At 40.9% G+C, this 16,499-nt stretch overlaps 2 protein-coding genes across 2 annotated transcripts; one reads left to right on the top strand and one right to left on the bottom strand.

Annotated features, from left to right (window-relative positions):
• Window positions 1-5,213: 5,213 nt before the first annotated feature.
• fgf21 (fibroblast growth factor 21) lies at window positions 5,214-6,231 on the top strand. Its single transcript, XM_008283309.1, has 4 exons — window positions 5,214-5,420; window positions 5,544-5,621; window positions 5,756-5,859; window positions 5,941-6,231. Exons 1-4 carry the CDS (start codon window positions 5,273-5,275, stop codon window positions 6,229-6,231), a joined length of 621 nt encoding a protein of 206 aa, XP_008281531.1. The 5' UTR covers window positions 5,214-5,272.
• A 2,622-nt stretch (window positions 6,232-8,853) lies between these two features.
• Window positions 8,854-13,992, bottom strand: LOC103358373 (potassium voltage-gated channel subfamily A member 7-like). Its single transcript, XM_008283307.1, has 3 exons — window positions 13,849-13,992; window positions 12,830-13,580; window positions 8,854-10,532 (listed from the first exon to the last, which is right to left on the bottom strand). Exons 2-3 carry the CDS (start codon window positions 13,493-13,495, stop codon window positions 9,639-9,641), a joined length of 1,560 nt encoding a protein of 519 aa, XP_008281529.1. The 5' UTR covers window positions 13,496-13,580; window positions 13,849-13,992; the 3' UTR covers window positions 8,854-9,638.
• Between the last annotated feature and the right edge of the window lie 2,507 nt (window positions 13,993-16,499).

Raw genomic sequence — 16,499 nt, 5'->3', positions numbered from 1 at the left:
CAACAACGTTCGAGCCGCGCGTCTCGAATGAATCAAAGACACTGAGTGAATGATTTGTGAAAAGATGATAAAATAATGAGTGAATGTCTGTTTACCCATCAGTTTCTCTCTCTATCTCTCTCTATCTCTCTCTCTCTCACTCTCATCTTGATCCATAGTTGTGGCATGATGCTGTTTGATTCTGTAGAAAGTGGCCTGTAGAAAGTGACCATTGCCTATCGTGAATTCATCTTCTGTTTTTGAGTGTGAGATGGCAATATTGACACAATGAATTTATAGTTTTTAAAAACTGGGGCGGTGGGAGGGGAAAAAAAGAAGAAAAAAAAAAAGCATTCCTGTTCGGATCAAGAGAATGACAGCCCGACACACATCCTTTCAGTTGATCTGACTATGATTTAGACTGATAATAGAACATACTCTGCCTATAGGAACATCACAATACGGTACAGTGTGGGGAGAGGGAGGCTCAACGAGAGAATGTAGGCGATTCTACACAGGAGTGTGGGGGGAAGTCAAACGTATGTTCTTAAGCCATAACAGACATGAGATGCACAAATGTGAATAGGACAGACAATGAGACAATTAGCAAAGTGCTTTATGACAAAATCCTGTTCAAACTGAGGGGGGAAAAAAAGAGTTTAGTTAGAGAGCATTTGTGTTAATATGCATGCCAAAATCAACCATTTTAGAGTGAACGTCATGATATCAATCATCTAATGATGTGAAAGCTTGGGTCAGGACTTTGTAAAATGTGTGTATTTTATTTTTATCATTTTTTATGATAACTGCTATTGTATGTATGTATGTACAGTATGTATGTGTGTGTATTAAACTGTATGTTCATTTCATACTTAGTTTTAAGACTGACTGTAATTTCATTTTAGGTTGAACAAAGGAAAATATGTTTTAAATTATGGACATTTAAGATATGCTACTTGTATGTGTACATTTTGAAGAAAAAAAAACAAAATTGTGTTATGATTTCAAATTCATATTACTTGAGAGTAGTGATGATAATTGAATATAATATGATAAACAATAATGATAATGATTGTAAAAGCTGTAATTAAAAAAAAACAAACATACCTGTAACATGCTGCTGAAGGAGTTATTTCGCGCCTCACACTGACAGAAGATCACAGGTAAGACATGAAGCTCTCAGTTGTCTTTTGGAGTGTGTGTGTCACTAAAATGCAGAGTTTATCCTTGAAGTGCAGCTTTGCAGTAGCTTTAACACACTGAAGTCAGGGACATCACTTAAGGCATGTACAGCATGAATTAGGAACGGGGCTTAGAGAGGTGATATAGTCTTGTTTTTACTTTTACTTTGGTCCCATGAAAGTGTGTGTGTGTGAACTTTAGTGTCTAATGTTATGCATAACTCCAAATAGAAATGCATCGTTATGAGAAACATCCTCTCAGTCTCACTGTTGGTACTCACAGCCTTTTATTATGAATATATTACATTAAGGACGTGGACTCAGCCTTCTAATTAACATCCACTCCATGATTTTACTCAGCCAAGTTTGAATTGAGCACCACCGTGTTGGAGATGAGCCAAAGCAGGAAGAGGAAACCCCAGTGCTTTTTGGCCATGGCGAAGGTTATAAATAGTAGGTATTTGTATTCCAAACAGGTGATGGAAGAGTTTTCTTTTTTTTTTCAAAATTGGCTCTATTTTTAAATGTATCACAGAAACCCCTAATGCATGGAATCATGGTATATTTGTGACATGGATTAAAGCGGTCTAACAGTCCTCCAACTCAAAATGAACAGACCTTAATTAAGTTCATGATGTTTTTCTCGCCCACGTCCTGTATTTTTGGCACACGCAGCGGTGCCACTTCCGAGGTGCTGGTGCAGGCTTAAGGAGTAAACAGGAAAACACAGCATAAACATGAAGGAATATTTTTTTCAGTGTTTACAACTGCTGTTGTGTTTACAGTGTACAGGAGACGGGAAAACACCCCTGTTCATTATGACTTCAGTGTCAAATTATTCAGAACTGTACAATCTTACAGTAACTTGAACAGTAGGTTATTTAGTCTCATGTAAAATTAACAACAGTTTATATTTGCTGTGCCCAATACAAGGGAATTTCATGCAACAAAAGTCAGCACTCCTGTCATTGCTAAGATTTTTTATTTTTAAAATACTTTTCATCTCCATTACTTGTAAAGACAGACTCAATCCTTCTCAGCATGGAGGACACTGAATTCCTGGAGAGATGTCCTGTTTTTCTTCAGAGACTATTTTTTTTTCAGCTGGGTTGTGTTGCTTTACCTTTCTCTTTAAGATCATCCAAAGGTGTTGGATTCAAGTTAGGTGACTAACTTTTCTGGGTCGTAGTTTTTTTTTTTTCCATTCTTTAGAAACACTTGTATGATTTCCGTAGTGTGCTTCTGATCACTGTCATTTTGGAATATGACATCTGACATCTTTTGGACTCCTGCAGGCTTGATCATCACACCCTGGTCTTCACTGTCAGGATTATGCATTCACTGTGGTTGTCCTGGCAAAGTTCATGCCAGACATGTTGTACACCATCTGATCCCAACACATTTATTTATTTGACCAAAGAATGTGCTCCTAATGTCATCCTTTTTAGATTTTCATGCTCTTTAGCAAAGTTTACTCTTGCAGTTTTGAGATGAACAGTAAGTCCTTAGAGGCTGATATTAGACACTGTCTATTACACTCTGCGAGTTGTCACAGAAACTATTAACTCCACTGATAACCCCTGTGCCAACTGGTTTTTAGTTGATCTTCCTGTATCCTTTTTTCATCTTTGAATCAGACTTCTTAATTCCTCAGGAAGAAAGTTCTTTTCTACATGGAGCCATGATGCAGACAGACACGGTCCAGAGGTCTAAAACTGAGAAAATTCTGTGTTCACGTGTCATTTCATAACAATGGTAATGTCACGGTTCAAGCAAAGACTCAAGAGCGGACAAAGACTTGGCAGAACAAAATGTTTCACAATAAAAGATTTACAATATACAGGAAGTGAAAACTAAATCAAAGGTAACAGAACAGTGTCAATACTGACACTAAAGGTGTGACGGACAAAGTACGTCAAAACAGACACAATTAAGGATCAAAAATATTACTTTTAACTATCAGACGAGGAACCTAAACTTGGTACCATCAAGCCAGGAAGGAATAAACAAAAATTCCGACTAACTAGGAATAACAAAGGCTCGAACTTAACAATTACATGAACAGTTTGCTGAGGACTCAACAGGAGACCAGGAGCTTACTGACAGGTGGGCGACATTGCAGGTGAGGGGAGCTGACATGGTGGACAGATGCAGTTACCAGGGGTGGGTGAACCACGAGACCGTGTGTGGAGCCGGTGGTAGATGGCGGTGGTGAACAGAACTGGATTGTCAGAGCCGGTGAGGCAGATCCAGCTGGAGCAGAAACAGAACTTGGACTAGCATTAGGTAACAGGTACGGAGCAAAAGACAGATCGGAGCAGAGCCAGGATTCACTAACTGAGTAGTAGTTTACAGTCCAGCATCGTGTGGTGGTCTGAAGCCAGCTTTTATGGGAAGGAGAGGTGAGTTGATGATTGATGACCACGCCCCGCCGCAGGTGAAGACACTCAGGTAATCTGCTGAATCAATGCACCTGTCCACACACCTGCCAGCACACGCCCACCAAGGGAGAAAGGACAGGAGGGAGGGGAGGGAAGAGAGGGGAACCAGAACCGCCACTAGGTGGAGCCAGAGGTGGCGGGCATGGCAGGTAATGCAATGAGGCTAACAGGAAGTCACTTTGTGTTTCTACTGTGTGGTCTGTCTTTTTAATATATCTTTTCTAAAAATAAATAAATGAAAAATTAAATAGAAATAATGTAATTATTGAGAGATAATTCAATTTTCTGTCATTTGACATTCAGGTGATACTGCACAGGGGTAAACTCACCTCTGGTGTATACTGTTTATTTGTGCTATTTACCTGTCAACATCATGAAACCAGTCTTAGCAACTTACAGTATCAAACACTAATACATATATTTAAATATGTTAGACTGTTGTAAATAGAGGATTGGATAGACGGAAGCTTGCTGAAGGTTTTTCTGTATTTTCACAATTCTGAAATTTTCCAGATTATGCTATGACTTATTTCTTTGGCCTGTGAAAGTCATGAGGCGGACTTTCGTAGCTTCATGACGTTTGGTGCCATGCAACACAGCTCTCACACCCTATTAATTCTGACAGGTGAGCAAGTGAGTAAGAGAACAGTATGAACCAACCCCGTCATCACAAGACAATGTGATGAGAACGCTTCCCAGTGATGTACCGCTTTTCTTAACTGGTGAGTTTACAATCTGACGTGCAGGCCTCTCCCTGGTGCCTGCACAGCTGCAGTCCTGTAAACACTTGCGCTGCCTATAAATCAGTTTCACCCACTCTTTCCCTCATTCTCTTTCTTTCGCTCAAACACACACACATATCAAAATAAGATAAACATCCCAAAACACAAAACAGTCTTAGTCATTTCCACTCGTATCTGTTTCCTATAATGTATTCGGCAGATGACGCAGAGGCATGTGTTTGTATTACATCTTCTTGCAGTTGTGAAATATGTATATTTTTGAAGTGGAGGCCTGAATGAGAACACATGGACCATTACAGTAAATGGTTTTGTCTGCATGACGAAGCATAATTAGTTGTTTTTGTTTATTTTTTTCTTAATTTATCCTGAGTGTTTTTGTACTAAAATATTTCAAATTCAACATAAAAGCTATTGTTAGAAAGCTTTGATATGTAATAAAAGTATTTTCAGTTCTGTATGTATTAAGAAGGAAATCAATCTTCATTATTTGAAATACTGTATACATACAGAGGTCCAACTTGCTTACAGAGGTTAAATGATGAAATAATGGGTAACATAAAATCAGCTTATACATTTTTTTTTTAAAAACTTTCTCTATAGTTCATTGGAATCTTAACCCACCTGAACTCGTGGGAGGCTAAGAACGAAACTTTACGAGCAACTCTTACCATAAGCGCCAGCAAGAAGTCCATACATAGTGTGCGAACCCAGGTTCTTCCTCTCAGCACTCAATCACGGTTTTGTAGAAATGTCTGACTCATACTCTCACGAAGTGGAACCTCCTTCTCGTAACTCCTTTATAAGAGCGCCAAACCTGCTCCTGTTTAGAAGTCGCCTGTACAGGGTCACATATTTCTCTATTTATTATTTAAGAAGCTATTTATTTGTATTTATTCCTTATTTATTAACTTCTTAAGGCTTTCTTGAAATGTTTTTCATTCCAAACACTCCTTTTTCTTACCTGTCTTCTTTTTTCTTCATCATTTCTCTTCCCTTCTCTCTGTCGTTCTACCTCCCTGACTCCAACCCACTGTTATCCTTTAATAATCAAGTCAGAGAAGGGCATCTCTACACAGGTATTTCTAATGTTTTTTTCATTTCTGTAATTTAGCTCAATGCAGATATAGATATACTGATGAGAAGCTGCTCTTAATCAACTTAGTTTTTTTCCCTTCATGCTGATTTCTCTCTTATTGCAGATAACCATAGACGAGGGATGTATCTGCAGATGACCTCTGATGGGAGCGTAACAGGGAGTGATGCTCAGACTCCTTACAGTGAGTATTAACCAGATTAATCAGTAACAGTACATGTTTTTACAATCTACACTGGATGATCAGAGCGTCAGAAGACTGTGACCTGCTGCAGGCCTATAGAAAAGACACATCTATTGTTGTTTATGTGTTTCCAGGTGTCCTGCAGCTGAAATCAGTTAAACCAGGACACATAGTCATCAAGGGACTGTCATCATCCCTGTTCCTCTGTGTGGACAGCAGAGGCCACCTGAGAGGCCAGGTAAGCTTCAAGAGAGCTACAGCATCTTCAAACCTCTGTCTGAATTGTCCTCTGATGATAAACTACTTCTGTCACTTTCAGAGTCAGTACACAGAGTCTGACTGCACCTTCAAAGAGCTGCTGCTGGCTGATGGATACACCCGCTTCCTGTCCTCACACTATGGATTTCCAGTGTCGCTGGCGTCAAAACATACCACTGATCGAAACTCAGTCCCTTTCACTCGATTCCTACCAATCAGGAATACTTTGACTGGCGAGAGTGTGACTGAGCGACCAACAAACACTGAGATAACTTTCAACATGGACTCTGGTGACCTTCTTGGAATGGGTCTAAACTCAATGGTCAGTCCTCAGTTTTCAGTGGACAAGTAAGAACTAAGCTGTTATTGTACCTTTAAATTGTATTAGAACCAGTTGCTCTGACTTTGTTATGAGATGAGTAGCTCGATCATTTTGGTTTATCATCTTTCAATGAGAGCAATATTGATCTAAGTTATTTATTTATTGTGTATGTTGTGTGTGTTTCTAATGCTTATTTAAAGATAATGTTGAGATTTTTAGTTTGAAAGAATGTTTGTCTGAGACAGAATGTGCTCATGTTGCAAGAGATTTTGGTATGTGAGGCTTTTGGAGATTCTCTGAACCAGAGGCCTGAGAAGCCCAATCAATCTTATATTTATCAAGTGTGTTTATGAAACTGGAGAGAAATTCTGAATGAAAATAAACATTCCATTAATATAACTTGCACTTGTCTAAATTAATCAAGCAATGATAAAGGAATGTAATGCAGGAACTACACAAACCAGGAAGGATGCGTTTACTAAATAAGAACATGTGTAGGCAATGATCATCCCTCTCCTCTACAGAAGTGAGGAAATGAGCAGAGTATTGTGAAGGCAGGAGCACTCTCTAGTGGACAAATACATAATGACATGAAGTACTTCATGTTCTCTGCATCACTCTGTCTGTGGGTTTTAGTGAATGTGTCTTTGTGTCAGACAAAACTTGCCTTAACCTTTGGGTGGTCAATAAAGTCTCAGTTGTTATATAGTCTAATGTAGACTGTATAACAACTGAGAATAATTGCTATACCAACTGTAGGTCTATTATTAGACAAATTGTTGATCTAGTACATAGTAAACTGTACTTGTTTTAACCAACGGCATTTCCTACAATGAATAGTGCATTCTGGAAACTCCTGTAGAGTTTTGGGGTAGCTGTCAATTATAATTTGGAAGAATTGCAGCTATATCTATTTACTTGGTGAGGCAGAGCTCAAACTCAACAAATAAAAATTCTTGAACTAAGGGTCTCACGTCTAAAGAGGTTTCGTTTATGTTAAACACATTGAAACCCCCTTTGAGGCAAATTAGTGATTTCCTTTTTTGGTGTGTATAAATTCAGTTATTCTGACAATGTGATCTTTGAACATAAGCTGACTTGAGTTCAAAACGATTGCTCCAATCAAGGCTGAAACCTATTCATATTTAAAATAAAGACCTCTGGACTTATGTTGTTTGGACTTTGTTGCTGGGTTTTTTTGTTTTTTTTTCATACCCCTGAAAAAGGAGCCCTAAAGAGAAGGTAGGTTTTTCATTCATGGTTCAGGTTTTTGACATAGATTCAAAGACACATACGTCTACTCCAGTCACAGTACATCACAAGTGAGAGTGTTTCAATAGTCTGTCTGCTAATACAGGTTGAATGGTTCTTTAAGAGCCTCTCGTAATCTTGCCATGTTTACATGCTCTTATTGTGTTTTTATAAGCGAGAAGATATGTCATGCACAACATAAGCAGTAAATGCCATGGCCCAGTGTTCCACCTTGAAGCTGCGATGATACGATGACAGCTCATAAACACAGATTTAGACTTCTGGGGTTTAATATGTGACAAACCAATCCTGTCTACTATCAGGGTGAGCGTTCTGTATCACTATTCTAATTCAGAATCAGTTTCTAGTTCAAACATGTACGGCTGAGTTACTCCAATATTACAACTTGCCATTTTGTTGCATAGAGCAGCTTTATAGTATCTGAGCAGAGCTGCAGGTGAACTGGTGTGCTGAGCTGCAGTGAGGGATGGAGGGGTGAGTGGAGAGAGGAGCAGGGATTTCATAGATCTGGACATTCTAGAAGAAGCAATGAAGTAAGGTTACATCTAAGCCATTTTAAGGCAGGGAGGATTTGTTTTAATGGAAATGAAACTCCTAAATATGTAACTTTGATACAGAAAGATGAGTTTTGGGGGCCTTCATCAATAACAGAAAAAGGACTTTCATAACTGTGACCTGTCTGCACACAAGTAGAAAAAATGTGTTTTTGTTATTGTAATTGTTTCTATGATTTTTTTTTTTTTTTTTTAACTTACCAGTTTCATAAATAAAAATTAAAATGAGCAAAGTATTTTACACATCTAAGAAACTGAACAGTTTGCCTGTATTGTTGCAAAGTTGAAAATCACACTGCCGGTTTTTTTTTGGTGTTTGTCTCATTTGTTTTCTGCCTTGTTCACATAAAAAATAAATTTTTTTTATTTTTTATTTGCCCTTTTCTGACCATTAAACTAACATCAGTAACACAAACTAAGACACATTACTGAAGCAGTTTACACTAGCAACGCCTGTACACATACCTTCCATGGGTCATCACTGTGATCTCGTGGAAAGTCTTATGTGTCCCAGTGAAAATGAGAACAATGTTTTTGGAAGCGACGGCTTATAACGGCTTAGTAGCTGTTGAATAGGTGGATCACTGCCACACAAAACTGAGCCAAGCTCAGCCTGGCACAATGTTGCTTCGGGACACAGGAGCCTTAGCAATGACGGATTAGGTATAATTGTATTTCTCTAATTTGATATATTTCATTTCCTAAAATAACACGGCTGTATCTAACAGGCAAGTGCTGTTTTCTCAGTGGCAGCACAATAAGTTTAAATCTTTTCTCTAATGAGCCAACACCACAGGCAACCATAGATAACACTGTTCTTTTTAAGAAAATTAATAAAATAGAATCTTTATTAAAAACACTGAGTGCATAATTAAGCAGATAAATATAGAACATTTGGCCAAGCAATCAAAGCGTTCCTCTTTACACAAATACTACAAGTAACAGTGTGTCCACAAGTAACGCTGCAGGCTTATAGGTGACATGATAAAGGTCATGTCGGTTGCTTCTGGTAACATAAGCCCAAACTACACAAATGTGAACTCCGTACGTTGCTTGCAGAAGAATGCTGAGAATGTGGAGTTGGTTTACAAGAGATCTCGGCCTGTCTGCAGCGATGGCTCTGCTGGTGATTGAGTTCTGATGGGAAGTGACATCTATATTCCCAATAATCTATCCGCTTCCACTTCAAACTTCAAGACACAGAGTAACATTACTAAGACATCATAGTTTCAAGGCGCAGACATTCAGAAAGTCATTTTCATCTCAAACACTAGCTGACAGCGTTAATAAATAATACCTCATATTATATTTATATCATGACCCTGAGAATGTAAAACTTTTCCTTTGTTAAAACTGTATCATACAAAAGTTGCTTTTCAGTGGCATTTGGCAGGCTGGTGCTGCAATAAATAACTATGAATGAGCAAGGAAATGCAGTATAAGGTTGTTAGGAGGTATATTGGTGTTAGATTCAATATGTTACATAATTTGTCAGTTGCTGGTTTGCTAGTATCTTCTTTCAGGACCTCTCCACACATGTTGTTGTGCATCATTCTGCTTTTTCAATCATGCTATGTCTTTGTCAAAGGGTGCAAAACACACTCACCCTCCCTAAACCTGAGTAACCAGTGGTTCCCTCAGATACAAGTTTCCCCCTCTGAACTCTGTGCTCTGTCCTGCACACAGTCCGCCAAGCAAGGTCCCATTCAGGGGGTTGCAGATGCCTTCAATGGCATAATAATCTCCCTCTGGATCTTTATCTCCTTCCTCTGCTTCCTCCCCTTCAGGACCCTCATCCTCCCACAGAGTGCTCATGACGTGAGTGTACTCATTTCGATCCTCACATTCGGTCTCCCGATGGTAGAAGTAGCTGAAGTTGGACACAATGACGGGCACAGGCAGCGAGATGGTAAGAACGCCAGCAATGGCACACATGGAGCCCACCAGCTTCCCCCACACTGTGGCTGGGTACATGTCACCGTAGCCCACTGTGGTCATAGTGACAACTGCCCACCAGAAGCCATGAGGTATGCTGACAAAGTCCGTTCTGTTGTGATCAGCCTCAGCGAAGTAGACGGCACTGGAGAAGAGGATGACGCCGATGAACAGGAAGAAGATGAGCAGGCCCAGCTCACGCATGCTTGCCCTCAGCGTCTGACCCAGGATCTGGAGGCCTTTGGAGTGACGAGACAGCTTGAAGATCCTGAAGACCCTCACCAGCCTGATGACTCTGATGATGGCCAAGGATGTGGCGGGGGAGGCATCGTTGTCCTTGGCCAGCTCTGTTCCCAGAGTGACGAAATAAGGGAGGATGGCGCTGAAATCGATGATGTTCATGACGTCCTTGAAGAAGTGCATCTTGCTGGGGGAGCAAGTGAAGCGCATGAAGAGCTCAAAGGAGAACCAGCATATACACATGGTTTCTACCAAGAAGAAAGGGTCCTGGAAAACACTTGGTGGAGGAGGCATGTTCTCGGTTCCATTCTTTGCCTGCGAGTTGACGGCCTAGAGCGGAAAAGACAGGACAGACAAGAAAATTCGAAAACATATACTTGCAAAGTGTGATAGCAGAATCATCATCGGTAGAATCACAATACAAACTTAAACAGCTAGTCTGGCTTTGTCCAACATAGTAAAATCCACTTACAAGGACCCCTAAAGCTCACAAACTAACAGATTACATCTTGATCATTTAATCTGTAGGGGAAAAAACATGTTTAAAAATGCTGCAGACAAAATGAGGTCTCAAAACAACATAATAAGGAAATAATGTGCAGATAACCTGACATAGAACAGACAAACTACTTTTAAAACAAAACAATATCCAACATGGTAATTAGGAAACTTTCTAAGTGCTGGCAGATTTAGTTATTTTTGGAAACAGCTAGGCTAGTTATTTCTCCCTGTTTTCAGTCCGTATGCTAAGCTAAGCTAACTGGCGCCATCTAATTTACTGTACAAACATGAAGGGGTATCTATTTTTTCATCCAAGTCAGAGCAAGAAGGTGAATCCACACAGCTCCCAAAATGTCAAACTACTCCTTTAAATCCAAGGCTATTAATGTATACTTTACAACACGCTACCGGGATACTGTTTCCATGGTGTTCTCATATCAACTTCAGCATTTCGTCCACCATCTCATTGGTTCTCACTTTTGGCAACATCATAAAAGCGTTCGACATCTGCGGCCTTACATTTAGCTGTACTAATCTCTTTTTCAGTCCACCTGTCGTTCCATCCTCCGTGTCAGTTAGCCTCATATTCAAGCCCTGCACGGCGGCTATTTAAAACATCTTACACTTAACATCCAGTTATAAGCATGAAAACGGATGGCATGGATATAAAAGGATCAGTTTAGTATGCTGTAATGTTGTGTGTGTAATATATAAGGTTTCAGGGTAGTTTAAAAAACCTGGAGTATTCCTCATGACTTTCAGTAGCAGGTCAGTGACAGTGTTTATTACTAAAGGTGGACATCCATGTGTTGATCCGCTCCAAGGGCTCTCCTAAGACTAAATATAACCCTGTGAGATCTCCGAAGAGAAACATGAGTGTCTCTCTGCACTGCTCCTCATCCATCTCCACCTTCGTCGCTATTCCCATTTCCCTGGCTGCTGATACCATGTAACATTGCCAGTGCAGTTCAGTGCGTGTACCGCTGACTTGGACAGGAGTAAGTTACAGTAGTTTCCTGGCAGCTCCCTTGTGCAAAGGCAGCCTGGCCCAGCGCAGCAGTCCTGGAGGAATGTGTTAACATGACCCAGTGTATGCTACTCATCCTGTGAGACCTTTTAGTCTCCGGTTCTAAGCCACAGGAAGGCCTTGGCTCACCTTTGCCTATGTGTACGGTCACTTGTGACCTTTAATTAACACACCTAACTGTCTCCTCACTCTGTCTTCGCTTTCTATCATTTGTATTCCAGACCCCACCCGTTGGTCCCTGTACCCTTTAGCACTTCCTGAATCCGAGTGTATCAAATTTAACAGCCGACTAAAATAATCACGCCATGAGCTTCCTGCAGTTTCTCTCTCTCACTCTCTGGTCTGCTTCCAGACATATTGGCCAATAGTTCCCCGGTGTCGGTATTTTTCCTGCTAATACACTGGAGTAGGCTCCAAGTGTGTGTTTACCTAAACACCTGCTTCCCATGATATCAGGTTTCCTTCGACCCAAACAGCAACACATATTTCATCCAAGACCCGGCACACAAGTGATTTGTTAGAAGCTTATAGCAGTTTTATAGCAGTTTCTGTTTTGTAAAGTGATACTGAATTAATTGCTGTGAACATATCATGGTATGGTAGGGCTATCTCAAGAATCTAAATAATAATTAACTGGAGTTTTGGTTTTCCAAAAAGTTTCCCCTACTGAAGTTCTGGTGTTTGGAGAACTAAAATTGCCTTTTGGATGAGAATTGAAAAAACTTCAAGAACCAAAAAGAGAAGTCCAGTTGCTTTTTCCTCAAGCTTTGAGGATCTTGATGATCTGAATGATTGCGAATCTACACAGACACATGGTAGAGTTCTTTATCAAGAGAGCAAGCCTTTTTAAAGTGGCACCAACATTCTGTTTTCTCATTTCCATCCCCTTACCTTTAGCCCACCCAACCAAAACTCAACTTAACCTGCAGTTTTGCCTGTCAGTGACAGTCCTCGTTCTCCACTGTCCTAAATATTGCGGATACCTGCTCCCATAAGGCCACCTACTTAGCCTTCAGGAAACCCTTAGAACTCCTCAGCCCTCCATCTTTTTCACCTCTGCGATTCCCGAAAACACACTGCAAAACAGAACATTTCCAACCTCTTTGTCACTCCTGAGGTCAGGCAGCGTCTCCAGGCAGAAGATGAGGATGGACACCACGATCACCATCACGCTGATGATGGCAATGATACGAGCACCCGACGAGGACTCGGGGTGCTCAAACAGCATCCACAGTTTCCTCTGGATTTCGTTGGCCGGCAGAGGCCTCTCCTCCTCCTTCGGGAAACCTTCGTCCTCCTTGAAGCGGTTCATGATCTCCTCCCCGAGCTCGTAGAACATCAGTTCATCCATGAAGATGTCCAGGGGTATGTTTGCAGGCCTCCGAAGCCTACCGCCCGACTGGTAAAAATACAGAATAGCATCAAAGCAGGCCCGATTGCGGTCCAAGAAGAGCTCGTTTCGTAGCGGGTCAAAGTATCGTGACCGCCGCCTGGGGTCGCCCAACATGGAGTTGGGGAATTGGGCTAAAGTGCGGAGCTGAGTTTCATAACGCATCCCTGAGACATTGATGGCCAGTCTTTCACTCAGCGCCCATCCACTCCTCCACAGAGACCCCGAACGCCGTCTGTCTTTCTTCTTCTCTTTCTCATTCCCTTTGATCTCCTTCTCTCCTTTCTCCTCGCTGTTGAGCTGGTCCTTCAGATGTTTATCTTTCTCTCCGTCGCTCTCTCTCCCTCTGCCTTCGTTGGCCTCTTTGCTTTCCATCCCTGTTTGTATTCCCAGCCAGGGAACGCTGCAAACTGCTCTCCTGAGAATTTGTGGAGCACCTGGACTTAAAAGCAAACCCTGCCTGAAACCAGAGTGATAATTCCATCAGTGGATTTGGTTTTCAGTTGATAAGCATTACAGATGGTGTCAGAAACAAAAAGCTGAAGGGGATTCTGGTTAGCAAACATTTTCCCTGACAGATTTTTATCACATTTAAAAACACACATTCACCCAAAAAGCTAACGAAACGATCTTTACTTCTTGTTTCTTTTTAGTCGGAAAGGTGAACTGAGGGTAAAAACAACAAGCGATGTTAGTACCCAGTTAGTGAGGTGAAAGAATTTACTCACTAAGTGTGTAACAGCTGCTGACAGAGACTAACGGCAGGATGAAAAATCACATTGTTCGTCTCCTGCGGCTCGTCAGGTTGTCTGTCTGTCCCTCTGTCATCGTGTCTGTCTGTCATGTACACAAAGTCCCAGTTTGGCTGTCTACCTTCAGTCGCCACTCGCACAGATGTCCACTGCTGTCCAGCTTAACTCTCTGACCAGGTTGTACATAAACTTGGCTTCCAGTTGTTTGCTCGGGGAACATCCACGGTCCTGCCCTGTCCCTCGCTGCCTCACGTTGTCTGTCTTGAAATTTTTTGGGAATGCTGTCCTGTTGAAATTCGATCTCTGGTATACCCCTCCAACCCCTCCCTGTCCTTTCCCTCCATTTTAGCTATGGGGCAAGACAACCTTCAACCTCACTATCAAATGTCACCTCTGCCTGGCGCTGCGTGGTGCAAAAATTCAGGGATAATACATACCAAACATGTTGCCATTTCTTCCCTAAAGAAGCAGTGTTAGATTACAGTTTGATTTCTAAATGTTCTAAATATCATTAGGTTAATCATTTAATACTGATTTACATTACCATGGCGTGCTCATGCTGTAAGATTTGTGGCATGTTCATTGTTTATATTTTGCAAAAGCCCATTTTTGTACATTTTTCAATTTCCCAAATTATATTTTCTAGGTCAAAATGATCACAAATCTATGATCGCATGACATTCCAATAAAACAAGAAATCAAATGTACACAAAACTCAGACAGTAACATACAAAATATTTGGAGACTATTTACCTTTTATGTATCTACAGTGTGTTTTTTGGTATCGTCCAAAATTAGGCTCCAAACGTTCCACCTCATAAACAAGTATGCATAGTGGACATTTAGATGATGCTGTTTTACAATAAATTTAAACTTCAGTTAAAGCCAAATACATAACGATTACTAACTAAAGAGATTTAAGGAGTCTAAAATATATTTTTAAAAGTTTTTACCACTGCAAATTTCTTTGCTTTTAAAGGGAAAAGAAGTAAACAGACCCTGAAAATGCATTTTCAACTGATTACTAGCAGCAATTATGTGACTTTATTAGATCTTTTTATCAGCCAATATTTCATGAAATGTACCAATAATTTATTCAGTAAACCACATAAAAATACTCCTCTTAACATAAAGTGCACCCAGTGTTAATAATGTTAAATGTTTTTCCTGATGTGATTTGTAAGTATCTGCTGTGACAAAGGTTTTTTGGTGAATTTGCCCACCTTTTACTATCTGTAGAGCAACACAGAAAGATCTTTTTTTAACACCTTTCCCAAGTTTTATTGATTTTTCTCACATTTTACTCTAATTTGAAGGAAGATGATGTTTAAGTTGTCCTCCCCTCTCTGCCTCCCCATAACCATCACCTCCAATCTGTTGCCATCTGTTGCACAATAGGGAAAAAGACCCACCACATAAACCTCAAAGGCTAAAAGGAAGTCATTGAAAAATCCTTTAAGCCAAGAGTGTGCCGTCTTGTAAAGAGATTCAAGATGGTGCCGGTGAGCGCGGCAGCCGTCGTACCTGCTCCAACACCGTTACTGAGGAGGACTATTTGATGGAGATCACCCACCTGGAGGACTGGTGCAGAGACAACAGCCTCCTCCTGAACATCAGCAAGACTAAAGAGCTGACTGTGGACTACAGCAAGAAGCAGCAGAGGGCATAACACCCACTCAGGATCAGTGGGACAGAGGTGGAGCGAGTGGAGAGCTTTAAGTACCTGAGTGTTAACAATACGCAGGACCTGACGTGGTCCTGTCACATCAACACCCTGGTGAAGAAGGCTCGACAGCGTCTCTACCTCCTCAGACACCTCAGGGACTTTAAGCTCCCTCTCATGGTGCTCAGGAACTTCTACACCTGCACCAATGAGAGTGTCCTGGCTGGGAGTATCACCACCTGGATGGGCACCAGCACCCAGCAGGACCTCTTGGCCCTGAGGAGGGTGGTCTGCTCGGCTGAGCGCACCATCAGAACCACCCTCCCCAACCTGCAGGACATTTGCACCAAATGATGCAGGTTAAAGGCCACTGTGAGTGAGCCCACCCACCCCAGCCACAGACTGTTCTCTCTGCTGCTGTCAGGGCGGCGTTACTGCTGCCTGAAGGCAAACACAGAGAGGATGAGGAGGAGCTGCTTCCCTCTGGCTGTCCACCTGCTGAACCTGAAACAATTGATTCAATAACAATCCAATCGGTCACTTGGCACTTTTCACCTATACATGTAAATAGTATGATTAATGTCTTTATTTGTTTTATTCCCTTTTTGCACTGTTTGAAAATGTATATATATATATATATTTTTTTTTTTTCTTGTGTGTTTCATTCCTTTTTCTTTTTATCTTATTGTTGTTTCGGTGTGGAACAGGTACACATTGCATTTCACTGTGCGCTATACCATGTATAACTGTGTTTGTGACCAATAAAAGACCTCGAATCCTTGAATATACACTTTAAATCGACAATATAAAAAGAATATCCCTCACTTTATGGATATGGACTTCTGTGGTTTGTCATTACCTTGGAGAGATAAACTAGCAGAAATATTAGGATTCAAACCGTCATATTTAACAAGACTGCTGTCGTGTGTGATTGACTCTGTGACCTAAAGAAGAAAAAAAGGAA

This window comes from Stegastes partitus, unplaced genomic scaffold (assembly GCF_000690725.1).
Source record: "Stegastes partitus isolate 25-593 unplaced genomic scaffold, Stegastes_partitus-1.0.2 Scaffold306, whole genome shotgun sequence".
Taxonomy (NCBI): domain Eukaryota; kingdom Metazoa; phylum Chordata; class Actinopteri; family Pomacentridae; genus Stegastes; species Stegastes partitus.
Note: the sequence above shows the minus strand (reverse complement) of the source record. Positions and strands in the feature narration are given on the sequence as shown.

Bases quoted from the DNA above. Each gene is read 5' to 3' on its own strand.
- fgf21 (XM_008283309.1), top strand. From the start codon at position 5,273: ATGTTTTTCATTCCAAACACTCCTTTTTCTTACCTGTCTTCTTTTTTC. The intron at 5,622-5,755 runs GTGAGTATTAAC...ATGTGTTTCCAG, and splicing joins TGATGCTCAGACTCCTTACA to GTGTCCTGCAGCTGAAATCA. The intron at 5,860-5,940 runs GTAAGCTTCAAG...TGTCACTTTCAG, and splicing joins GAGGCCACCTGAGAGGCCAG to AGTCAGTACACAGAGTCTGA.
- LOC103358373 (XM_008283307.1), bottom strand. From the start codon at position 13,495: ATGGAAAGCAAAGAGGCCAACGAAGGCAGAGGGAGAGAGAGCGACGGA. The intron at 10,533-12,829 runs GTTGGAAATGTT...TTTCCGCTCTAG, and splicing joins ACCTCAGGAGTGACAAAGAG to GCCGTCAACTCGCAGGCAAA.